Consider the following 26047-nt stretch of genomic DNA (forward strand, 5'->3'; position numbering starts at 1 on the left):
TGTGGCAGTAGCAAAATACTCTTCTGCAACTGGGCTTAATACAATAAAAATCCCATCCGCCGACAGTCATCGCGTTCATTTCCCATCCTCCCTCCCCCCTCCCCCCCCCTCCCCGAAAAAAGCATCTCTCTCTCTCTCTCTCGACCTTAATTTTGTTGATCTTCAATCCTACTTCCTGGTAAAAAGGCAACAATTCATTTAGCCTATCAATTTTACTTTGACTTTCAATTCCGATCATCGAATTCCAACGGCCTATTTCTACATCTTTCAATTTCTTGAGCTCAATCGAGAGCTCCTAATACAATTACGATGGCTTCATCATCGTCTAATGTCGTCGGCGTGCATTATCGCGTAGGGAAGAAAATCGGAGAGGGTTCTTTCGGTGTCATCTTTGAGGGAACAAACTTACTCAATAATCAACAAGTGGCTATCAAATTCGTACGTTCTTTCTCATCGTCGTCGCCATCAATTTTCATTCTTTCATCTGCAAAGATGCATTGATCGACATAAAAGGGGGAAAGGTGCTTCGGATGGGCTTTGTTTACTGACAATATTTATCGTGAATCAGGAGCCTCGAAAGAGTGACGCTCCACAATTGCGAGATGAATATCGAACTTATAAGATTCTTGTTGGCTGCCGTGAGTACATCAATCACGATATTCTGGACGTCGAGATACTAATTCAATGTAGCTGGCATTCCTAATGTTTATTACTTTGGTCAAGAAGGCCTTCACAACATCCTTGTCATCGATCTCCTTGGTCCATCGTTGGAAGATTTATTCGATCACTGCAATAGAAGATTCTCAACTAAGACTGTGGTTATGGTAGCAAAGCAAATGGTTCGTCTTCTTCCTCCAAACTGTAACGGCTGAGTAACATCGCATGTACTAATTCCAAAATTAGCTTTCAAGGGTACAAACAATTCACGAGAAGAACTTGATCTATCGAGACATCAAACCCGACAACTTTTTGATTGGCCGACCAAATACGAAAGCCGCAAATGTTATCCACGTTGTCGACTTCGGAATGGCCAAACAATACCGGGATCCTAAGACCAAGCAACACATTCCATACCGCGAGCGAAAGTCACTGTCGGGTACTGCAAGATACATGAGTATCAACACACATTTGGGAAGGGAACAGTCAAGACGAGACGATTTGGAAGCTTTGGGTCATGTTTTCATGTATTTCTTACGAGGTGGTTTACCATGGCAAGGATTGAAGGCTGCCACCAACAAGCAAAAGTACGAGAAGATTGGTGAGAAGAAGCAAACGACCGCGATCAAGGATCTTTGTGATGGTTTCCCAGAGGAGTTCAACCAATACTTGAGCTATGTGAGGAACTTGGGTTTCGAGGACACGCCAGATTACGATTACTTGCGGGACCTCTTCACTCAAGCTTTGAAGAACAGTGGTGAAGTTGAAGATGGAGAGTACGATTGGATGAAGTTGAACAATGGCAAGGGATGGGAAGCTATGAAGCAACATCCATCTCAACACATGCTACATCAACCAAATGCTGTCCCAGGGGCCTCGCAAAGAGAACTACATGGAACAACTCGTGGAGGGAATACAACACCAGGTCACCTCACTGCCGCCCGTTTAAACGCCGCACAACCCCCGCCGCCATCTCCGATAAAACCCGGGATGGGAAAGTCTCGCGACCGGCAAAACGCCCCAGGTGCGTTAGCCCCGAAACGCAACAGCGGAGCGCCGGGGGGCCTTCAGGATGCATCTACACCAGCAGGCTCAACTCAAGCCCAATTCCAGAACAGCTCAAACAATCTACCTCAAAGGATGAGCGCAGCCCAACAATCACCACTGAACACCAACGGGAGAGGACCATCAGAACAGCCGCAACCAACGGCAATGCAAAAGATCATGAAAGCTCTGTGCTGCGGTTAGTAAAAATCTGTATTTACCAACAAGTCATACATGCTAACATGTAATTAGGTTGAGCACCTGTCCATAATTCATTTTTCATTTCCAAGAACTTTTTACGCCTCGACTCTTTCACTTTCCATGCCGTCTTCATATTGAATGTCGGTTATAATGAACACCTCAATTTACAAATCGTTTCAAATAAGATCATGTACCGGAGTTGCATCAGTTTGACCGCCAAGTCGTTTCTTAAAAAGCCTCGTCTTTGCTTTTGTGGTTACATACACCATTTCCACGACTTTGAAGCTGGGTTTGAAACACGAAACTACATCATAAACAAAATACCTTCGGTTGGCATTTGGAATTTGGCATCTGGCATTTGGGACTTCTTCAGCGAAGCACTTCAAGACTAATAATTGTTTTTCTTACATTTTCCCTCTCCGTCTCACCCTCTATCTCACTCTCCCATCCAAAACATCATTCTTTGGCCTCACATTTCTCCACTTTTCTCGTCGAATCATATCATGGCTCTCCTACGAACCAAGAAACGCTGGTCTTTAATTCAATATTCTCAAGGAAAAGAAGTTTGGAATGGGTAGCGTGGGACACTTTTTACGATGTATAGCTTTTTGACCCGTTCTCTTTTTTTTTCATCATACTTCTTTGGAGCGAGCGGAGTGTTACGTCTTTTTTTTTTTTCCAGTGACACTGCAGCAATGGCGAATTAGGAGTGTGGTGTGTATTCGTTTTTTCCTGCTTGTTTGCGTGTTGTGGTGAAGGGGTTGCTACATTAGATGCATATGAGGAAGTTGATGGGGTGAATGGAGAGATGTGATGGGAGGAGATTCCTTTTTTTGTATGTTCTGATGGATGGGATGGATGGGCTGCATGTCATATCACTCTTTTCATCTTACTTCAGTAGCAACGAATGAGAGAAGAATGTGTATGTGGAAAGAAAAGTAATGGAGTCTGTCTTTTTTCTCTCTTCTTTTTTTTCTTCTGAACCGTGCGAAATAAAAGGGGTGGATTCTCATATCAGCATCAGGCAAATCAATCAATCAATCAATCAATCAATCAAATCAAATGACAATCAAAGCAGAGAGATGGGTCAACAGAGTAGACGGAGCAGGCGGAGCAGAAATGATAGTTTAATGGAAGTTGTTGATAATGGGATCATGGATCTTTTTGGTGTGTAGATTTTAGTTTTGTAGATGAAAGTGTGAATGTAATGTAATGTTGTATGTTTGTTGTATGTATGCTATGATGCTTTGATGCTTTGATGCTTCAAGAGCTTTAAGAGAGTATAGGTAGGTACCTAGGTACTAAGTAGGTATTGTGTGGTGTTGTACCATATCATTCCTTCCTTCATCTGTTTGTTCGTCCGCGTCTTCGTCTGTTCAGTTGACATTGTCTACACAGGGATTCTTCGATTTCGAGGTCTGGTATGATGTGATGGGTATCATAGATGCAAGAGGGGTCTACTCATAGGCTGGCACGATAGGTTATGTTTGTATGTATGGTCGGTATGTATGGTATGTATTTAATTTTCGGTAATACTAGACTATGTCGTTATCTACCTACCTACACTCGAGTAGTAGTTAAGTTGGCGAGGAGTAACTTTAGTTATTACTCACTTGGTGTTTTCCTCGCTAGCTAGATAGCTAGATAGGTAGATGGATGGATGGATGGATGGATGGATGGATGGGTATAGTAGGTATAGTAGGTATATAATAGATAGATGATAAAGAATAGCTAGCTAGCTAGCTGCATGTGCTACCGATGTATGATGATTGTGATGTAGAATTTGGGTATCTAGGTGCTAGAGTTGTAGTTGTGAGGGGGAAGGCTTTTTTGAGGATTTTATTTTAGGTTTGGGGGTTTGAAGGTTCATGGTTTCGGAGGATCAAAGCTGGAGGGAGAATAGAGGGGAGAAGAAAGAAGGAAGGTGTTGTGTAATTCTTTGATTGTATAGCATCGCAATGCAGTGCATCTCTCATCTCATCTCATTTAGGGTCGATTCAACCAACTACACTAACATACATAGACGTAGGTACATAATGAGAGTAAATCATAAGTCTCTTTTTCATTATTCCATTCTTCCCCCTCCATTCTCCATTCTTCCCCTTCATTTTCCCCTCTTCGTTTCTCGCTTTTTCTCTCTCTCGATATTCTCTCCTCCTCTCCTCATCTATCCCACAAATGATAACTGACGAACCGAAACATAACCACAGAAAGAAAACATCTAAGTCAATTTCTGCTTGATGAAGAAGGATCGCAAATGCGAAAGTTGCCATGCGCACGTAATTCCCAAGACGACCAGTTGGATGAGTGTCCAGCGGACGACGCGCGCGTTGGTGGATTCGGATTGATCGCGGAATTCGGCTTCACGTTCCTAAAGGGGGGGAGGGGGGTTAGTTTAGGGGTTTGAGGGTTTGAGGGTTTGAGAATTGGGGGTCGGAGGTTGGGACTTGAAATTGGGAGAGGGGAAGGGGAGATTGGGAATACATGATGAAAAGGGGAAGGGAATGGTAGATAATGTATCAAGGGCAAATAAACATCAGCACTTACCCGTTGGAAAACCTGTTCCCTTCTAATATCCTGCAGTCTGCCATTCAAATCCTTAACCTTTTGCACAATATCATTGATTTTTCCCTTATCGTCACTTTCAATCTGACTCGTCTCTCCAATTGCCATATCAAGAGTCAATTTGATACCGCCGTTTGAATGTAATGCGCTGAGCCAATTGCTAGAACCGGATGTGGAGGAGGGAGTAAAGCAGATCTTGTGGTCGCCAGAATCGGCGGCTGTGAAAGTGAAACGACCAGAAGATGAACCGGTTTGGAAAATTACTCGGTGGTCGTTGTCGAAGACTTCCTAAAGGGGAGAGTTCAGTAGGTTGTTCGTATACTTAGGTGTGATGGGTAGATATAGAGTATAGATGAGACTTAGGCAAAGAGGGAAAGAAGTCTATACATACATCTACGGAAATAAAAATGTTTAATCCGTCATGTTTGCTCCATTGTCTTGTATTTTCGTCGTATTCCTCAGCGGTATAATGGCCTACTACCAACGTGTCTTTGGGTAATTCCTCGAAGAAACATTTAGGTGCTGAGCCGTCGATATAAAAGTAGAGGGATTGGACTGGGGCAAGGAGGACGGAGAGAGCGGCCCCAATGAGGGGAAGAGATGTGCGCATTTTCGATCACCGGGAGTTTGTATGCGTATTGTGAGGGTTGAAGTAGTGAGCTTGCGAGGTTGATACGATTGAGCTTTGTTCAAGGCTTATATTCAAATGGATTGATAGAACACGTTCGCGACTTCTTGGACAGGGATATGTGGATTCACGTGCTGATAAGTTAGCGGTTGATAGCGGCTTGATATTTCGCGATCGCTATATTTCGTAGAAACATTCAACTATCTTTCGACAATCAATTCATCTTTTTCCCTTCTAATGATTCATCAACAGACACGTTACTTTTGTATCTTCTTAGAGTGTCATTTTATCTTACGACACGATTCTACAGAAATGATAAGATAGAAATTCTACTCGCGCATCACAAAACTACGTACTTAATTCAAAATGACATCCCACGATGTTCGTGATATGCTGGATCTCCCCTCCAGCTCCTCGGCCCCTCGACCGAAAAAAGTAAAAACAATTGTCCAGAAACCGAAATTGGGGGGCTTGGCAAGAGAAGTGCAAAATCTGGGAGGAGATAATCCTATTGCGATTGTACCGGAAGAAGCAGTCTTCAAGAAGAAGAGATTTGGAAGTCGAAAACCGGCGACGAAATGGGAAGCGAGGAGTTTTAGGAATAGTGCGAGGAATGGGGATGGTTTGGTGCTAAAGCATTGGAGGAAGGTTGAGGGGAGGGAGAAGGAAAAGCAGAGGGAGAAGGATGCGGAGGGGGATACGGAAATGGGGGAGGATGGGGAAAAGGGAAAGGGAAGAGAAGAGGAGATAATTGAGGACTCGGCTTTTGCAAAATATAATGTGAAGGTGCAGGTACCGACTTACACCAACGAACAATATAAGGAAATCCTGGAAAGTGAGAATTGGTCGAGAGAAGAAACGGATTATTTGATGAAGACGGTTCAGGAATATGATTTACGATGGCCGGTTATATGGGATCGATACGAATATGTACCTCAAGACATCCCGGAAGACATCATGGAAGGAGCGATAGCTAGACGAGACAGGACTATGGAAGACTTGAAAGTAAGATATTATACAATAGGTGCGGCTATGATGGCATTAAATAAACCTTTACATCAAATGAATACTGCGGAATTCGATTTACATCAAAAGATGTTGAATTTCGATCCTGTACAAGAGACACGGAGGAAAGATTTCCTGGAAGGCGTTTTCACACGTACAAAGGAAGAAGCTCGAGAAGAAGAAAGTCTTATGGTAGAACTCAAACGTATTTTGGCTCGCTCGGAGAAATTCATGGAGGAACGAAGAGAACTTTACGCCAGACTCGATGCTCCTGCAAGTAGTTCTAATATTAGTGCTTTCATCACTAGTCAAGGTCTACATCAACTCTGTCAGCAACTCCTCACCCAGGACAAGAGTAAGAAGAGAAAACCTATTCAGGAAGGTCAGACTCCTGGTGGGGCTACTCCTGTTAGTAGTAATACGCCAGGTGGATATGATGCAAGACGAGATTCTAATGTTCGAGAATCCATTTCAGCACCATCCGGTAACGCTGGTAGTGCTTCAGCAGTGGGTAATAAAAAGGGAAGCATATCCTCTATTCAAACACCATCAGATCGCCGGAGACTCACAGAAGAAGAAGAAAAGGTTTATGGTGTTTCACATCATGATCGTTTACAAGGCGGCCCATATTTCCGTGGTGAAAAACTTATCAGACCGCTTACATCGAAGAGTGCCATTCAACAAGGTCGTATCAAAAATATGTTGGTAGAATTGGGGATTCCTGAGAAACCAATTATGGGCACTGCAGATGTCGCTCATGGTTATGATGAATTGTTCAAGAGTATTGGGATTTTGTTGGATAGTAAGAAGGTGGCTGAGAAGTTGCAAACTGAAATTGATGTGTTGAAGGCGCAGTTGGAGGAAAAGAAGAGGAGAAGAAGAATGAGTGGGCTATCGGCTGCTGGAGGATCAGATGGTGCTGGAGAGGAGAAGGAAGAGACGAAGAACAAAAATGATGGGAATGGAGAAGGTGGAAGTGAAGAATCAGGAGCGGCAGCCGTAGTGCAGAGCACAGAGAGTGGAGAGAATGGAGCGGAAAATGAACAAAGTGTTGATGGCGCGCAGGGGAATGGTGATAACAATGGTACTGAGAACGTAGATGCGATTACGGCGGCTGCGCCTAAAAGAAGCGCGAGCGTGATGAGTACGGGGACTGATAAGAGTTCGAAGAGGCAGAAGAAATAAGGTGTAGTTGTAGAAAAGGTATGAAAAGCTTTATAGGGCTTAGGTGGCTACTTTGGTGGAAAAGGAGAGCAGGGGAAGAGAAAGGGAAGACGCTTCGCTTCTCACTTGTATAGATTAGTGTGATAGTATTTTTCGCTAGGAAATCATAAATGTTATGGTATGCTCAAGTGCGTTTTACCTCTTGTGCGTTGAGTTGGGGTGAGTTGAGTCGAGGTGAAGTGAGATACGAAGGTTCAAGTCTGAACTGCGTATATACGACAACAATCTATCATTCTTTTCGAGCTTTTCCCATACTTTCCTCTTATTTTCATTCCTTTCGGTTTTGAAGGCCATACATAATACTGGAAGTCGGAGAGCATGACTACCTAGGTGTACTATATAAATTCTTTGGATAAGTATCAGTAGCGGTACATTCAGAGTCTGGCTTTACTATCATTTTATTTGTACTTTTTACCTTGTGTATCTTTACTTATCCCTATCCTTATCTCTATTCCTGTATCATGTTTTAAATTTTAAGGTGTGAGGTTGCTCAGTTGCTTAATTTCTTATTTGCGAAGTTATCCACTTGCTCACTTGCTCACTTGCTCACTTGCGAAGTCACTTCACTCAGTGAAGTGAAGTGAGGGAGGGTATGGAATGGACGATGGTGAAGATGAGATTATGTATAGTAGTTCAACATTCAACGTAGTAATGACTCGATGAATTGAAGATGTTGGGGTTTAATACTCAAAGTAGTGAAGACTCAGATTAGTGAAGACGTGAGGGTGTGAGGCAACAAGGGTGATTAGTGACTACCTAGGTAGATCAAGGTTTTGTGTGATTGTTTTGATTATTTGGAGAATGGATTGGATGCGTTGGGCTGTGTTTTGCTATTTGTTGAGTTTGGGGATGGGGATGGGGATGGGGATGCGAGTTGGGATACGTATAAATGAACTTTCAGCTAGTCGGAATTCCAAAAGGAAGGGGTGGGAGGCTATAGGTCAGGGTGTAAAAAGCAGATGTTGGAAAGGATGGGAATAGAGAAATAGAGGAATGGGGTATAGGGTATAGGGGGGGGACAGCTATCAGGAAAAATATTAGGAAAGATGATATAAGGGTTAGAATGGAAAGGATGAGAATGGTAAGAAGGATAATAGATGTTGAAAGATGGAGTGGAGAAATTGAATGGAGAAGTTGGAAATGGTTGTAGGAGATTTGCTGTTTTATGCGATGGGTCTGGAGTTGGGATGGTGTATTATGTATGGAGAATGGAGGAGAGAGGGGAGAGGAGACCGGGGATTATGGTGGAGAGTTTTAGGAGGAGTTGAGAGATATAAAGCGAGGGAGTCTGGTGTTCTGAGGGGGGGAGCGGTGTTGGATCTGCTGAGGATTGTGTTGACGGGACTTATAGTGTGTGTAGTGAGGTAGACATCTAGCTGAATGAGCTTATTGAATTATGTGATTGGTGCTAAGGAAGATATGTTGTAGATTTTGGAAGGTATACTTCCCAAGTAGAGGGTTGAATTTAGCATGAAAGAGAAGATAAGCGAGTATACACTGCGCCCGCCATCATGGCGATGGAATTGTAAGAATCAAAATGTATATCGCCATATCAAGACTCTCCGAAATCATTACAAAGAAAATTCCAATAGCGTCTTGTGCTTCCAGTTAGATCTTTTATTGACATGTCGCTGGAATTTTATGGCGAACGTCGTATCTCGAGATTTGAATTCCAGTAAAAATCAACAGATCTTGTTTTCTTTCTGGCATATTGAATGTACCACGAACTACAAACTTAGAATCTAGCTTTATGTGCAGGATCAATCGCTGCTGCTCTCTACGAATAGCTCCGCAACAACTGTTCGAGCCGAAGCGAGATAGAAGTTGAAAGAAGCGGGAATTGAGGGAATTTGAATTCATGGAGAGCAGAGATATTAGATTAAAAGGTGAGGGAGGGGTTAGATGGAGTTTACCAAGACGTATTCAGTTGTCTTTAAAAGAAGAGCAGGGGGAACTCTTAAAGAATGAGTAGGAGGGTAGGTAACAAGATGGGGGACAATTCATTGTTATGTCTATAAGTCATGTAGTTCTCTCTAGCAACCTCAAGATTCGAGTCCAGTTTCAATATATTGATAATTAGGCAATTTCAACGGTAAATTAGTATCGTCGATTCAGTAGCAATAAAGTCACTGTTTCTGGAGGCTATTTCGATATTTTGTGACTCTCGGTTCAAGACTCAACACCCAAATGACGTTCGAGGTTCAACCTCAATCCTGATGCTACAGTATTCGTGTATCAATTGATGGAGGATACGAGGGAAAGGGGGAGTATTTACCTCTGCGTAGGAGAAATCTCAGCAACGTGTCCGATTGTTTATATAGGAAAGAGTGACTACATGCAGGGCTCGGAATGTTGTTTGACCGAATGTCGTTTCAATCAACCAATCAATTGTCGACCTCAATCGGCTGAAAGACGGAACAAAGCAAAGAAAAGAATGTATCATCGATATCCTTCCTTATCAACCATTCTCTCGAAGCGAACCACATCACGAAGCCCGGTTCCAAATCTTCAGATTAGACTTGTCTGGTCTCAAGTATATATTCTTCTTCTTCATTGACGGGATCGAATTTAGACGTGACTCTTGCGAAAGAAGGGACATTAACGTCATGCCATGCTAACACCTTTGTTTACCACCACAACAAAGCAAATCACTGCCATCAAATTGGCCAAGAATTAGGCAACAAATCACGTTAAAGGATTTCTGCTCTCCTCCTTCTCATAAAATGTCTCTACCACGGATTCTCCTAACCCTCATCGTGAAAACAATCCGTTTCCTCGCCAATACCTTCGCGCCCATCATCCTCCGCTACATTTATCGTACACCTCCCCACCCTGCGACCTACACCCTCCGTATCCACACTACACTTCTCCCCGCCTCTCCTGGAACTCTCAATCTCCACATATACCAACCCCACGGCCACCAAATCTCAAAAACTGATCCCCTGCCATGTATTCTCAATTTTCACGGCGGAGGTTTCGTGATCGGAAATCCAATAGATGATTCACTTTGGTGTCATACCGTCTCAACACTGCAAAATTGCATTGTGATATCTGCATCTTATCGACTGGCTCCTGAATATCCCTTTCCTACAGGACCTTATGATGCTTGCGATGCTCTTCTTTATGTATTCTCTCATGCTGAAGAATTGGGCATTGATGTCGAAAACATTGTGTTGAGTGGATTTAGTGCGGGAGGAAGTCTGTGCTTCGGTGTTCCTTTATTGTTGGAGGATTTGAAGGACCGAGGGGTCGTGAAAGATCGAAACTGGAATGTCAAGGGTATAATGGCATGGTATCCAGGATTCGATAGTACGATATCTCGTTCTGAAAAGAAAATGATGATGAAGGATCCAAGTCTTTCATTGCCATCTTGGCTCACGAGTATTTTCGATCAGTCGTATAAACCTGAGTATTTGAATATTGATCGCAGGCATAAGCTACTTTCTGCGGGAATTCAAAGCCAAGAGGTGTTGAAGAAAGGACTGCCGAGAAAAATGAGAATTGTAACTTGTGAACATGATATGCTGTGTAGGGAAGCGGAGGACTTTGTAGAGAGATTGAAGGGCTGGGGTTGGGAAGTCGATTTGGAGTGTGTAATGGGTGTGAGGCATGGATGGGATAAGTTTCCGCGTGCGAAGCCTGACCCGAGGGAGTTTTATGGAAGGGCTGGGGAGTGGCTCAGGAAGGAAGTTTGGGGTGGGGATGAGGAGAGTGGTTTCTGAATAATCGTGGCGGTGGGTAAAGAAGACGATGAGTTTGTCAAATGGTTTCATCTGGCAAATCTCAAATATACATGTGGCTTAACCTAGATATCAATCGCGAATCCTGGAAGCTGTTTTGTGTGCAACTGGTTTCATGTGGCCCCGTATACTTGAAGGTTAGGTTCACCATTTAGCTGTGACTTCGATATGAGATACAGCTGTATTTAGAATCTATCAAATAGTTAGTGAGGGTCTTCACTCAGTGGTTACCTTAGCTACACATGGAAGCATGCTAGACTATTCTAGCTAATCACTACTCGTAGAGATCACAAACAACGAACTTAGCCAAGAAATACCTGATATGACCTCAATATTACATCATGTTCTAGAAGCACATATAAGAGATTATGTATTCGAAAGAGCATACTTTGTCTGAAAAGAGAATCTAAACACTGAACGAGAGGGGAAAGTGAAGTGGCTGGAATGTTGAAATGGTGCTACCCCTAATTTTAATACAAGGTGTGCTTTGGGGAGGAGCTAGCGGAGACGAAGCAAAGTGTTTGGACAGGCTATAGGGAATTGATCAAATATCGGGGGATATTCTATTGATACTGCTTCATCGACCGACGTAGCGGCAGCTTGCATGAACCTCACACGGCACATGCATACTTGTGCACATGGAGTGAAGATCCCAATTTTGCGAATGGATAGAATCCTCTGTTGCCTGAAACTACTATATCAGTACGAAATACTGTGAATAGTAGTGAAAGAGTTTCGGAGCATGATCCACAACCATCTCTCATTTCTCAACAATCTGACTGAATTCCAAAATAACATGAAAATATCGTAGTTTACGTAAACTGACCATACATTACAATGATTTTGATTGATTATAAACCCAATTATATAATTAGATATCATACAATTGAAAGTTATGTGGTTAAGACTATATACTTGCAAGAAGGGAAAAGGGGGTTTGCAGAGTGTACTCTCTCACCCTCCAGCTTGCTTAGATACCTTCGCTAATTTGTTTCAGGCTCTGTGTGTAATGCACACGCAATATTGCAGATGGCTGGCATTAGAAACTCTTCAAATGTTCCGCAATTGAGTAGTTCTACACATAGCCTCGCCTCCCTTTCCTCAATTATATCTCACTTCCAGCAAGATGCAGTGGAAAAGAGAAACTATATCACGTGATATGGCGCATGGACACTTTCGTCAGTGAGCCTGCAAATTTGACAACTATGATACTTCATCCCTTCTAGTACTTCGATGATCGCATAACACTTGAAATGTATCTTAAAACTCCTCAGTTGCGCATGCAGGATCATACTTCACGGCAGGAATATAATATTATGGCGATGGATGATGCCTCGATTCGCGATTGATGGAAAGAACAAGATTTGATGAATCTTTTTCTGATGCGTACTCTTACCGGGAGAATGCAATGTAACATTGAAAGGATGGTATGATCAAAACGATCAATACTAAGCCTCCGATCCTCAGCTGCTTCGATCAAGTATTGTTTGAGGGTTTGTTATGCCTGGATTGTTTTTTATCTCCAGCCACGTAATCGGTGAGCTGACAAGGTCAATAGCCTTGATATCTTTTCCCAAGCCTTGGATTCTATTGGCATACAACTCAGTAGAATGATGGCAAGATGTCCACCACTTGAAGCATAGAGCCTTGGTCGAGTGTAATTCTACCGCACGACGGGAACTTGCTTCCAGGGTGACAGGATATTACTGGTTCTTAAAGTGTTTCGCAGAGAAACCGAACAGCGAAATCCGAATCTCTTGATCGAAAACGATTCTAGCCAGGTCGATAGTAGGCTGCTCCCACACCGGGTGTCTGATTCCAATTTATTCAGGGGCGAGATATACCAGGGAACTGGGTCAGGGTTTAACGAACCGTAGCGCAAGCCAGCGCCATGTTCTCAAGTTGACCAGTACTGTTTCTGCATCCATATGTTCACGTGAATAATTAGCCTTCCCCAAAAGGGGTTTGTAGAACCCAAAAGGTGGTTAACTAGCAGATCCGTGTTTATGCACTATCAGGCTGCTCTCTGTAGGTATTGTATTTTATCATGTAGCCGGCCATCTGGGCTCGAATCCTACATGCATCGCATAGCAAATCCAAACCGTCTTTTGAAGAAAGCGAGGATTAGAAATGGCAGTTTTGATGGCATCCTTAATTTTGTTCTCTTTAGTTTCAACTTCTCATTTCTATTCGATCTACAATCCTTTCACAAACTACAATGGCCGCGTTGACGTATGAATTCCACAATTACCAAGGTAAAATAGCAATGTCTCAGCTTATATCTCGAGAACATGCTAATGAGAACGTCATGTTAAAGTACGAACTGCAAGAGGAGAGTCCGAGCCAGCTGCAATCGCAGGACAATTGTCGATAACTTCGATTGACCTTGGTGACGAAATATTGAAAGTCCTGAAAAGCAACGCCATTGGATTGTCTCCAGAAGGAAATTACCTTCCAGACGATGAATATGATAGACTATTGAGGAAAGACAGAATAGAAGCTGCCCTTGGTGGTGGCCGCGAGGATTTTCCCCTAGTCGAATACATTGTTAGCCGCGCGAAAAAGACATTTGCGACGTTGCTGCAGGTATTTTCTAATTCTGAAGATCGTCGCGATGTCATGGCCTCCCTAACGGAAAAAGAATTCAACGACACGCTCTTAGAATCATACGAACTTGGCACGTCATACTTTCAACATAGGTTGTGTAACGAGAGAACAACTGACGATTTCAAAAACAAACGGCTGTCATTTATTCTCCCCAATTTTGATATCAATGTTTTTCAAGTATGAATTCGATAAAAAGCGAATTCTTCCGTTTATGTTTTTGACAAAGCGAATACTCCTCCAAGAAGCGGCCACTTCAGCGGAGTCGAATGTGTGAAAATGCTAGCTAGTAAGCAGAATAATATCAACGTACCTGAAAAGACGGTGATAGTCGCTTTTGAAGAAGCTGAAAAAAATTAGCGACCCTGGCTATAACATTCAAAAGGAATGGGAGCGTGAGGCAAGAGCTCACCAACAGCTAAATTGTTTAATTAAAAATATCATTCAAGCTTTTGCCGCCTACCGTCAAATTGCGACAAACAGACGGCTCGATGAATACTATCTTGTACATAAATGGGCCAATGGTGGAAGCCTCTTTGACTTCTGGGAGAACAACCCTGAACCACAAGTGGAGTGTCCCGACGTTGGTAAGATTCGGCGAAGGGTCAAAGAAGTGGTGGAGCAGCTGCATGGACTAGCGGAGGCTCTCGAAGCTATGCATTCTACTAGTGCTCACTCCCCTGGAAATAGCAGAAAGAATTCTACGTCAAACTCGCCTAGACTCCTATCAGAGAAGATTGCAACCTGGAAAGAGGATGCTTTTGATAACGGTGGACCATATGTGGATAGCTCTTCCTTGCCTACGTTCAATTTCGTCTCCGAGGAAGATAGCGACGGCTATACAACAATACCAAGCATCTTGGTTTCTTCTGACCCTGCAAGTTTAAAAGCAACCGAAAATTCCGACTCGCTGAATTGGCGTCATGGCGACATCAAACCAGAGAATATATTACGTTCTATTACCGGCCAACAAGATGATGAATTGGGGATCCTTAAGCTCGCAGATCTGGGAAGAGCTCAACAGCATCAATTTGTGACAAGCATGAGGCATACCAAGGAGAAGGAGCTTTGGAAAACACGATGGTACGAACCACCAGATCTTGAGAAAAAGAATCATGAGGAGGCTCAAGGTAAAATTTCACGCCTATTCGATATTTGGTCCATGGGATGTGTAATTTTTGAAGCAGTATTGTGATTGCTAAATGGACACGAGTCTCATAATGTCTTCTTATGCGACAATGGATTTTCCACAGGAGAGAAAGGTGCGACACCATATTGGCGGAAAAGAAGAAATGGAAGCTACGAATTGACGGAAGCAGTTACAGGGTGGATGGACCATATATTAGAGCACGACTTAGAACGCGATGGTATTATTGGTGATCTGATACGATCGACGAGATAGATTGCTCAAGATTAAATTGCCTCCAAACTCCGACTTCTACGCCAAAGGTTTCCGTACAAACGCAAAAGACCTAAAACTACAGCTTGGGAATATTCTTGAACGCGCTAGAGGAGATGAAAATTATGTGTTCAGTGGGACGAATCGGACAAGAATGTCTCTACCCACCCTTACCAATTCAGCTACAAACAAATCATTAAAATCTACAAGTGGGTCGTTATTGTCGGTTCAAGATGCAAGGGGAGTAAATCTCCCCATCATTCAGGGACGGAGAACTGAGATAGCCCAACGCCGTGAGTATACTAGCGACATAAAAGACCAGTGGAGGACTATTCCTGAAGATCCTTCATTCGTTGAGTCGATTTTAATGGGCCGGAACTTCGGCTGCGATGATCCCGAGTTATGTATAGACTGCAATGGCATCGAAATCTCGTCACTGCATGCGGAAACTTCTCACAATATGAATATATTGGAGACCAATTCAACAGAAAGTGAGTGCGACCTCTGCGAAGTAATCTATACGGCAGCCAAAGATCACGGCATCAAGAGTCGTGATGGCATCCAGCAGATCTCGATAGTACGATCAGGCGATGACTGCCTTTTGAAAGGAACCAAGCGAAAGTTTCTTCGCCTAATTGGTAAGTCTTGAGGTCTCGCCGTCTAGTAATTTTGTTTAACAAGAGAATCAGAAACAGTGCAGGATATAACAGCTCCCGTAGCTGCACCGGAACTAGCTTCATTGACCAGCAATCGTGACTCTTCTCCTGCGGATCTTGACTCTTTCATGAAACTACCAAGGGCATGGCTTGAGGAATGTAATACCAAACTTGAAGAAATTTGTGCTCCCAAGAATACTCATACCCTCCCAACAAGGCTCATCAGTGTTGCAAATCTGAAGAAACCAAAGATTGTAGCGACGGCGGATCTCTCTCAGGCTATTCTTTCGGAAGGTATTCGATACATTGCACTTTCTCATAGGTGGGGTGATATGCCATATGACGCTACCACAACGCAGAATAATCTCGAACAACGCCAGAAGAAAATTCCGATGGACGAGCTACCACTGAGCTTCAGAAATGCTATTGCGGTTACGAGCGCGCTAGGATGTACCTATCTCTGGATCGATTCTCTGTGCATCATGCAAGGCCCCGATGGTGATTTTGATGAGGAGGCAGATAAGATGCAAACAACATTTAACGGTGCGTACCGCGTTTTGGCTGCTTGCAATGCCGAGAGTGCCAAGGTTTTTTTTTTTTTGAGAATCGAGAGTCACGATCAAAATGTGTCAAGATCGGTGATGTCTTTATCTCACCGATCACAATCGACTTTGAGCGGGATGTCCTTCACAGCCCCCTAGCCCGGCGTGGATGGGTTTTACAGGAACGCGCCCTGGCACGCAGAACTATTTACTTTACAGACAATCAGACCTATTGGGAGTGTGGCGCAGGAATTCGTTGCGAAACATTGGCAAAGCTCAAGAAGTAAGTTACCCTGTTCATCAACAAAGTAGACTTGACTGATACCTTCTCATTAGCGATAAGATGGTTTTTCTCGGTGACCCCAATTCTCCTGAGTACACAATCCGACCATCAAGCACCGTCGGGGATCAAATCAAGCTCATTATTAATTTATTCCAAAGATATACAAGGCTAGAATTTTCCCATCCGAAGGACCGACCTATTGCAATTGATGGACTGATGGAGCGACTCACCATCGCATTCAAGACACGAAGCTTATCAGGGCTTTTCAAAACATTCTGGGGCCGCTGTTTGCTTTGGCGACGGGCTGACAATACAGAACCGCTGAAGAAGATTCCATCTAGCACACATTCTCGGCGAACTCCACCAACTTAGTCATGGATGGCTTTCGATGGCGCAATCTCATTCATCGAGCCTGGCGGTGGTCAAGCCTCTTGGAATGATGCAGGAGTGAAATTACCATTCGCTTATCTCACCGGCTATCAGACTTCATGGCTTTAAACAAGCTTCCAGAGTGATAGTGTAGCTATACAAGCCAAAGTATTTGACTTCTATATACCTGCAAACGCTAGCAGTAATGAGGCATATTTATACTTCGATGGCTCAACGATTAGTACAGCAAAATGTGTGATTGTTGGTACTGACAAATATCATGTCAATGATGCAAGCATGAAGAAAAATTACGTTCTGATCGTCAAGCCGCTCTCAGACATCTTCAGTACAACATCTTACGAACGTTGTGGCGTCGGATACATACTAGGCAAGTATATCCGCTTGGGCGATCCTTCTGTTTATGTTCCAATTGAGTACTTTCACTTTCTACATCTATCACAGGTCGATCGGGACTCCAGGAGATAGGAGGCTATAAATTTCAGATATCGGTTTTTGGATATAGGGTTCCGCAGATCTTACATAACTGTACTGTACATAGCTACCAAATGATGTACAATGTGCCATCAGAACTTTCTCGCTGGTCGCATCTGGGTAGATGATGCAGTATTTGGACATTTGATTCAATGGCAAATAATTATGGACAGCGCAAATTAAGCTTGCATCTAGCTTGACCGACTATTTTATCTAAGTGGATTTAGCCTATGGCAAAATAGGCGAGGTTTATAACAGAACTTTCTCTGGATCTGTTGAGAGAATACACTCCCGCAGGCCGCAACCGTTTCTTAAGTGTATCCCAACTTACACCAGGTCGTTTGATATTTGTCTGTTGTGTGATTTACTACCGGTGGGTCTGTATCTCTAGATGTATATAAACTGAATCTTCATCATCTATAATCGAGATCAAAAGGGATTCAACGTAGCGACCTATCGCATACTTCTATTATCCGGAATGTTCGCTCAGTCACAAAACGCCTTCTACTCAAAAAGCTTATTTGCGTATCTCTCTTGAATCCCATACAGAGAAAGGCAGAGCTGACTAGGTCAATACTAAGAATCTTCTTATGTATCTTACACTTGCTATCATGATTGATTACATATACATATAATAACAACAAAAGCATAGGTATAATAAATCTACCTTCGAAGCGACTACAAGCAAAGTCCCACTAATATGCAACTGTACCTAGTAGGTAACATATCTAGTTCCAATATGACCTAATATATTTCTTAAAACACACTCATCTGTGACTTCACATCTTTTGAGAAACCATAGATTAACTGGTAAGTAATTGGAGTGTGTAGATGAAATACCCAAGAGAAAACTTCCATCATATCATACGTCTACTTCTCGCTTGTCCCCAAAGAAACATGTTATCGAAGTGGAATGTAATCTTATGAACATAATAGAACATATCTACAAGCAGCAAAACACACGAGTGAGTATAAAACCATGCCAAAAAAAAAAGAACACAGGCATCATATACACATCTCCCTCCAAACAACCATCCGGGGGTCTATATCTACATCAATACCATACCATACCTTACCTAGACACTCTCCTGTATTAACATCAACAACCGCAGCAATATAACCTACCCCTCCACACATCCCAAATCCCAGATCCCCAAACTCGCATTCCAAGAATTCATCAATTTTCAAGTAACCTCCTCTAACCATCCTCATACCCATCAATCCCTTCCTCATCTCACCCAGTCTACTCCTCAAATCCTCAAATCCTCAACACACCATCTCTCTTAGAGAAAGACAACCCACGAAGCAATATCGAGATACCTATCTCCCACCTATCTTTCATTTCATTTCACTTCGCTTCACGTCATACTTTATTTCCTCCATTTACCTCTGGATTTACTTTGTATTTCTTCTCAACCTCTTAACATCTTACCTTACTCGAGATTTGAATAATCAATCACTTGATACGCCACCTCACACATCGCCTCAAACATCACAAATATCAACATAAACCGCTCCCTGCTACTCTCTCCCCCCTCCCTCTCCTTCTTCTTCCCAAGTCACCCTCTTGCCGAATTCCCAATACAAACATCCCGCTAAAAAAAACATTAACGAAAGACAAAAGTTAAAACAGCGAAAGTCAAAAGATTTCAGACAAGCAACGGGATCGAAAAAATGAAGATGAAAAAGATTTAAATCACCAATACAAGCAAGTAAATCAAGTAAGCATTTCAATTCATTCCAATTTCGATTCCACCTATGAGTAGCTATAGCAAAAAGTACCGAGTTGATGAATACAATTTACTTTTCCCATCCCATCCAATTCACCCCCCCCCCCCCCCCCATGCATTCTCTAACCCCTCCCCCCTTCCTTTCTTCCCTCCTCATAATCATCCTACATGTATGTCATAAGAATTCCCGAGCCATCTTCGATCCATGAGCCACGCATAAAAGAAACAAAAAGGCGAACAATCAAATAAATAAACAAAACAAGCTAAAACCTTCATCCTAGCCCGCTAGCCGCTCCCTACGCCATAAGCTACCAGAGCAAGCAACTCTTTCCATCCCATTCCCTTCCATTCCATTCCGTACACATCTCCATCCCAATCTAAGCCCAAACAGTAGTGGCGTAAAGCAAAGACTTCAAGAGAGGATTCCCTAGATACAATTGAAAAGTATGAAATGAAAGATAAAAGTCAAATATTAAAGTGGTAATCCATTAGCTCATCGTTCACAATGAGATTTCATAATGAGACTTGCAGAGTGTCTATTAGCCTTCATGTGGCGGATAAAGACCACGAATAACTCTTGCAGGATTTCCACAAACCACTGTATATGGTGGGACATCTCTTGTGACAATCGAGCCCGCTCCCACTGTACTACCCTTCCCGATAGTTCTACCAGGTAAAATCGTTACACCACCACCAATCCAACAATCCTCTTGAATGATGATTTTCCTTCCCAAATTTGGTCCTCGGGATCCAAGTCTTCTCTTCGGATCAATGTGTAGCGTGGCGGTATAGAGATTAACATTCGGTCCAATATTACAACGATCACCAATCTTAACCTCGCAAGTATCAAGAATCGTGCAATTCTTTCCAATCGCAACATCTTGTCCAATGCTAATATTATATCCATAATCGCATGTAAATGGAGCTTCGACAACCACATTATCGCCGACTTTACCTACAGGAGTGACAGGAGTAGCTTGAGTAGGAGAAATGACATGATCGCGTGGTTGGAGAATATCGCGGAATTGACGAGCTCGTTCTTCGGGTGATACACCATTATTAGGATTTGTGCTATTGTTGAAACGCCAGCAAGCTGTATTGCAACGTTCACGCTCGAGAACTAGTTCTTTATCGAATGGGAAGTAATGACGGCCAGCTAACATTTCTTCCTTTTGAGTTCTTTGTCGACTTGCAGGATGAGAAAGTGCTAGTTGAGCGGCAACTTGGGCACTGCTGTGAGGACTATCGGGGTGAATCTGATGATTGAGTAGATTTGGAAGAGCCGAAGTAGGCTCACGAGCAGAATGAGGTGTTCCAGTATCCGGCTCTGTTCTTGACTCTTGCCTAGAAAGATCATGGAGGGGTCCAACGCGCGGATACTCACTCTTGTAACGATCTGGATGGGCACTATTTGCGCTCACAGGAGTGGGCGTTTGTTGGATTCCATAACCTGATGCGGATATTCGATTGTTCTTTGGGCTTGTGATGGAAGCACTAGGTAGGGTAGTTGCGCTTGCTTGATCGTCCGCATCTGTGATAGCTCTGCTGTGAGGATCTACGCGTAAGCTTTGACCGCGATATCCAGGTAATGGTTCCCTCCGAGTTGGAATTCCAGGTTGGTTTCCATAAGGTGATGGCTGCGTGTATGAAGAAGGGCTTTCGTATTCGGTTTTAGATTGTAATGGAACCGGAGTTTGTTTCATTTCGACCTTTGGATAGGAACCTCGTTGTTGATATCCAGAACAGACAAATCCACCACGGAGACAATTGTTACCTATGTCAGATGTTAGTAGCATTCGACGAAATCTTGTTCGAGTAAATTACATTCTGGCCTGGATTCATCGCACTTCTTCTTTCGTCTTCTGCATGTCATACAGCCTGTCTTGGTCCTATTACTAAAATTTCTTTTCCGCTTCTTGAGATCTGATTGTGCAGACAATTCCCGCCTCTCTTGGCTGTATGCAGATTGCGGATCAGTATATCGATTATCATCCCCAGAAAGTGTACGACGATCGTACTCATGTTGCTGCGCATCCAGATTTTGAGATGCTCTTTGTAATACCTCTCCAATATGCTCATCGGAAGCAACTTGGGAATGCTGAGGATAATGACGACTATGCCATAAATCATTCGAAGGCGTATCCCGAGCCGAATCGCTTGCTGACATGAACTGTCTGTATTGTGAATCTGCGCTATACGTCTCCCTAGAATCCAAATGAGGTTGAGATTTTGCTCGAACACTTCCATCATCTCTAATCCCATCAGATTCGGTAGTCGCCGTGGTTGGTGTTGCTTTTGTTGAATTTGGTAGGGCATGGCTATGGTATGAATTTGCGGATGATGAACCTTGATCCATTGAACCAGATCTTTTACGTTTGTGAGAACTCTCGTCGGAATAGTGATTCGAATTCTGGCTAGTATTCATTTGGCGATCAGGTAAATGAGTACGTTCTCCATTTTTGGAAGAAGCCCAGTCTTGATCCTGAGTTGTTGTGATGGTCAGTTTCTCATGACCTGGAGGTGAAATTCTAGGTTGTCCATTTGGTCTCTCATCGGAGCCCCTCCTTGCAACGCCGTTCCCATTTACTCCGGTGCTAGCAATGTTTCCATTTCCATTGGTCGTAGGTGAGGTTTCATTCTGATTTCTACCATTGACTGCTGTAAATCTAGCCGTTGGTGATTCCGCGTGTTTATCTGTACCTTCTGGAGTCGCCATTTCAAGTATGTTTGGAGTGATTTCTATTCCTTCTCCACTGCCTGAGTTGACCACCAAAATTTCCCGAGCTAAATTTACAAGCTCCTGAGTTTGAAGAAGACTATTTTCTGTATTCATGGTGTTAGGCGCCATCCTGTAAGTTGATTTACCCTATTGCGACAATGAAGGTTTTTAGAAACAAAAGAAAGAATCTCTCTTCGGCGGTTAAACGTACAGTATTTAAATGTTTGATAATGGGGGTGATCCAATATGATGCGCTTTCTTGAAAAAGATTCGGATGAAGATCACGTGTCTTCCTAAAATAGCAGACGCGCGCTTTCCAATTCAAATGGTAAATCTCCAAAGGTCGATTGATCTAATTACCCTTCCATTCGTTGATTTCCTGCTTCTCTTTATTTTGGATAATTTAAATTTAAACTCAAATCCAAGGTTTGGAACCGTTGAGCTACTTGTTGTCGGGAAAACCACCTTTTCAGCAGGACTAAACTCGTGACCTTATCGACGTCGTTCCCCTTGACCGAGCTGAGATTCGTTGAGAAATGTGGAGACCAGATGATGTGTAAAGACAAAACACCACGAACTCTTTGGATTGATGATGATTGTGAGATAGTTATTTTGTGAATCTTTCACCGTCTTGTCGAAATTAAATTATTTTTTAGTGTTGGTGCCCAGTATATGATATCGATGGGAATCGGACAGTTTGGAATCGTGATAGATATACTTTCAAGATTCGGAAAGGTCGATGAAATGATTACAATGGATTATTGTTGACGGAAGAATGTATTGCCCTTCTGATAAGGATTGTCGCCCCAAGGTCAAGTCGGGTCAAATTAGTAGTGAATCCAATCAATTGGTGTGTAAATGATTGAAGTAGGTAATGCTCTCTCTCTTTTTTCGGCCACGGAAATGTAGAAAGAACTCGACTTCATTCACGTGTACTTTGAAGTGCTTTTTCTTTCTTGCCTCTCGATGAGATAAGATTTCCAATGAATGAGAGATTGGACCAGCCGAATCGTGTGTGATTATAATGATGATGATTGATTGATTGATTGATTGCTGATTGATGTCTCTGCCTCTTGGATGATGGATCGTATTCCTTGAGCTGGATTGAGAATTGAGATGTAACACCAAATGACTGTCGAGATGGTTGTTCTTCGGTAAAGACGTAATCAAAACTTCGCCCTCTACCTTTCACGATACAATATTGGAGATGATGAGATGGTGGTTCGTATAGTATGGTATGCTCGTAAGGTGAGGTAAGGTAAGGTAAGGTATGGTATGGTATGGTATGGTATGGTATGATTTGATTTGGATGAATGTATGTATGTAGGTATGTCGTCAATGAAAATCGTCAAATTCCTTAAAATAGAAAACTTGAATCGGAAATAGATTTTTCGATTATGAATGGCGGGATATTTTTATGGGAATCAAAGTCCAAGAAACGTTTCGTCTTTTCAAGTGCTTCTTTATTATTTTTTTGGATGAATTTCTTTGACCCAGTGGAATGGTAACGAAGGGACGCAAAGAATCAAAAAAGTTATGGCTGTTGGGGTAGTGGGCATATATTGAGCAGCGTCTGTTCTGTACTACGAATCGTCATGGGTTAATTAAAGTGGGCATTTTTAATTGTCTAGTGTCTCTTCTTTCTACCATGTTCCGCGTTTAGCTCGGTAAGATGTAAATCCTCGGCGGTTGGAGATTCAGCTTGGGTGCATGAGTGGTGAGTGGTGAGTGGTGGAGTGGTGAGTGGTGGAGTGGTGAGTGGTGAGTGGTGAGTGGTCAGTGGTGAGTGGTGAGTCGAGCGAGAGTACCTACCTAGGGATATCTTGGAGATGATGATATGTCCAGGCAATACTTGTAGATGCCATCTGACTTGATAGAGAAGGAAGAAACAAAAGACGTCTCCCTCTCTTCCCCTCTCTCTTGGGCATTCAATGGGTGACCTCAATTGAATTCATATGATCTAAAAGTACCTACCTGGTGTACCTAGTATATTGATAAGTACCTACTCTACATTTCAATACTTCTAATCAACCTCAGCAAAAATTGATTGAAGAACATACTTACATTGATTTGATTTATAAATACTTTCTCGACCCAGAAAGATGACCCAAATTGAGGTATGATTGATATGGATATGAACATCGTAAATTCGAGCCTCATTCGCCGCCGTTAAACACCAAACAATCTCTTTGTTGTCATAAATTCCATTAGATCGTCACCGTTCGGGCGCCAGCACTTTTAATCTCACGCAGGATGATTGTTTGTATTTATTGAACTGAGATGTCGTCTTTAACAGTTCTTACCCAATCCCAAATACCTAAATTAACCCTCCAGACCACGAATATGATTACATTCAAACATCCCACACCACCGACACCATCTACACCGTAAGTTTGAAAAGTTGCTCGATGTGACAAGGAAAGTTGTCAAGTAGGTAGGCAGTGCTATTATCAATAATATCCAATAATCACATTGAATGAATGAGACCTGTTTCTGAATCCACCGACTTGGAAATTTGGATATATTTAGCCTTCTTAGCAAATTGATCCTAGGACTACCTCATGTCCGCTGGCACGTTGATGCATTGTTGGGGTGATTCGGAAAGATGGAAAGTTCTTCCCCCCTTCCCCCTTCCCCCCTCCAATTGATCCAATGACGATGTCGGGTTTACCTAGTCAACTTGGCCAAGACCAGGACAGAATGGTCAATATCGGAGATGGTAAGGCTCAACAAGCTCAATGATTGATTGAGAAATTGTCAACAAAGAAAATGATGATACAAGAACTAGGACTATTTTGGGCCATTTGCTTTGTATCGGAGTGAGCTGAGCGGCTGCTCGCTTTTGCGCGACGATAAAACCCTTGTACTGTACTTCCTATTGGCTGCGTCTCAATCAACCTACTTCGGCGTCTATCTCGATTAGGCAAGGTTGTATTCATTTTGATGATGCACAAACCCAGTTTGGCAACTGTTCAATGATATTACACAATAAATACACTCCCTAGGTAAGCTTCTAACACATTTCCCGAGAAAGTAAAGTCTCGTACAGCATAGCTAAGTATCTACCCAGTACCTCCATACTTCGTAGTTATGATATTCAACATATAACATGTCGAACCTTGGGAACAACTTTGAACCCCATCAAATTTCATTCATCAATTTATAAATTCATCCAAGAACCCCAAGACTCACAAAGCCCCAAGAGGAACAAATCATCGAGGCTGTGTCATGATACATTCGCGTCACGTTGAGTTTGTTCTCTGTAACGCAACGATGCAATATTTTTCCTTCTTTTTCATTGGCATGAGACTTTCTCAAGCCTTAATGGTCGGCCGGCCAAAAAATTAGCCTGACAGGACTCACGGTACTTGATGATAGATAGGATTTTACCTTGACCCCCAAGAGAGACCCAAGGAAAACCAAAAAGGACTCGAATCACATTTCTTTACTCGACTTGCTTAGCTGGAAACATTCTGCCGCTTTGTTCAAACCTTGTCACCAAAGTCACTAGAAATGTCATTCATTCACCCAAGCCGGGAACGCGCATAAAATCATCTTTTGGCGCACAGCACAATATAAAAAAACGGGGGTGAGATGATCCGGGTGGATTACACGAAAGAGACAAAACTTGTGCCAATTTGTCGGCACGATTTGATGACTTGCTGACTTTCCCACTCTTACAAGATTATCGGGGCATATTTTCCCTTCTCTCCCCCCTGAACTTTGTCGCCCGTACATGGTCCCCAGTCCATCAGTCGAACTGCGTCTGTATGAAACAAAGGTCCGAAGGGATCATTGACAAGGGTCATCGTACAGGAATAAATTGTCAGGATCATCAAGGTCCGTCGGGCGTGCCAGGATTAAATGAACTTGACTCTTTCTTCACGCTTGCTATCGAAAATTGCAGCCTTAAACAATATGGTAGAGGTCACCCAAAGTGGGAATATTCAGGATAGGATACAATATGCGAAGGAATATACATAACTTCCAAGAATATCACGTTCCTTAGAATGTCACAATAATTTGGTAATTCTTCGGTGGCACAAGAGGCACAGAACTCTAAAAAGAGTCTGGAATCTACAATAAGATTGGACCAAGGTCAAAACCAATTGAATTGGTCAGGCAGAGTCGACCCGCTTGAAGCGTTAACATGGACATCATTTTAGGTTACGTTGCCGAGCGTGCGTCT

General features: G+C 42.8%; 6 protein-coding genes across 6 annotated transcripts; 4 read left to right on the plus strand and 2 right to left on the minus strand.

Annotated features, from left to right (window-relative positions):
• Positions 1–309: 309 nt before the first annotated feature.
• Positions 310–1958, plus strand: EAF01_005717 (uncharacterized protein; the record flags this gene model as incomplete). Its single annotated transcript, XM_038913971.1, has 5 exons — positions 310–438; positions 569–638; positions 691–839; positions 904–1900; positions 1954–1958. 5 exons carry the CDS (start codon positions 310–312, stop codon positions 1956–1958), a joined length of 1350 nt encoding a protein of 449 aa, XP_038770420.1.
• Positions 1959–4123: 2165 nt separating this feature from the next.
• EAF01_005718 (uncharacterized protein) lies at positions 4124–5077 on the minus strand (the record flags this gene model as incomplete). The annotated part of the gene is made up of 3 exons (XM_038913972.1): positions 4124–4273; positions 4450–4755; positions 4859–5077. 3 exons carry the CDS (start codon positions 5075–5077, stop codon positions 4124–4126), a joined length of 675 nt encoding a protein of 224 aa, XP_038770421.1.
• Positions 5078–5461: 384 nt separating this feature from the next.
• On the plus strand, positions 5462–7285 carry EAF01_005719 (uncharacterized protein; the record flags this gene model as incomplete). The annotated part of the gene is made up of 1 exon (XM_038913973.1): positions 5462–7285. One exon carries the CDS (start codon positions 5462–5464, stop codon positions 7283–7285), a length of 1824 nt encoding a protein of 607 aa, XP_038770422.1.
• A 2762-nt stretch (positions 7286–10047) lies between these two features.
• Positions 10048–11046, plus strand: EAF01_005720 (uncharacterized protein; the record flags this gene model as incomplete). The annotated part of the gene is made up of 1 exon (XM_038913974.1): positions 10048–11046. The coding sequence occupies one exon, from the start codon at positions 10048–10050 to the stop codon at positions 11044–11046; it is 999 nt and encodes a 332-aa protein (XP_038770423.1).
• A 2236-nt stretch (positions 11047–13282) lies between these two features.
• Positions 13283–16920, plus strand: EAF01_005721 (uncharacterized protein; the record flags this gene model as incomplete). Its single annotated transcript, XM_038913975.1, has 8 exons — positions 13283–13319; positions 13382–13848; positions 14000–14798; positions 14922–14994; positions 15071–15705; positions 15757–16310; positions 16358–16548; positions 16602–16920. 8 exons carry the CDS (start codon positions 13283–13285, stop codon positions 16918–16920), a joined length of 3075 nt encoding a protein of 1024 aa, XP_038770424.1.
• Positions 16921–19280: 2360 nt separating this feature from the next.
• EAF01_005722 (uncharacterized protein) lies at positions 19281–21987 on the minus strand (the record flags this gene model as incomplete). Its single annotated transcript, XM_038913976.1, has 2 exons — positions 19281–20913; positions 20964–21987. 2 exons carry the CDS (start codon positions 21985–21987, stop codon positions 19679–19681), a joined length of 2259 nt encoding a protein of 752 aa, XP_038770425.1. The 3' UTR covers positions 19281–19678.
• Positions 21988–26047: the final 4060 nt, after the last annotated feature.

This window comes from Botrytis porri (assembly GCF_014898465.1).
Source record: "Botrytis porri strain MUCL 3234 chromosome Unknown BPOR_007, whole genome shotgun sequence".
NCBI lineage: Eukaryota > Fungi > Ascomycota > Leotiomycetes > Helotiales > Sclerotiniaceae > Botrytis > Botrytis porri.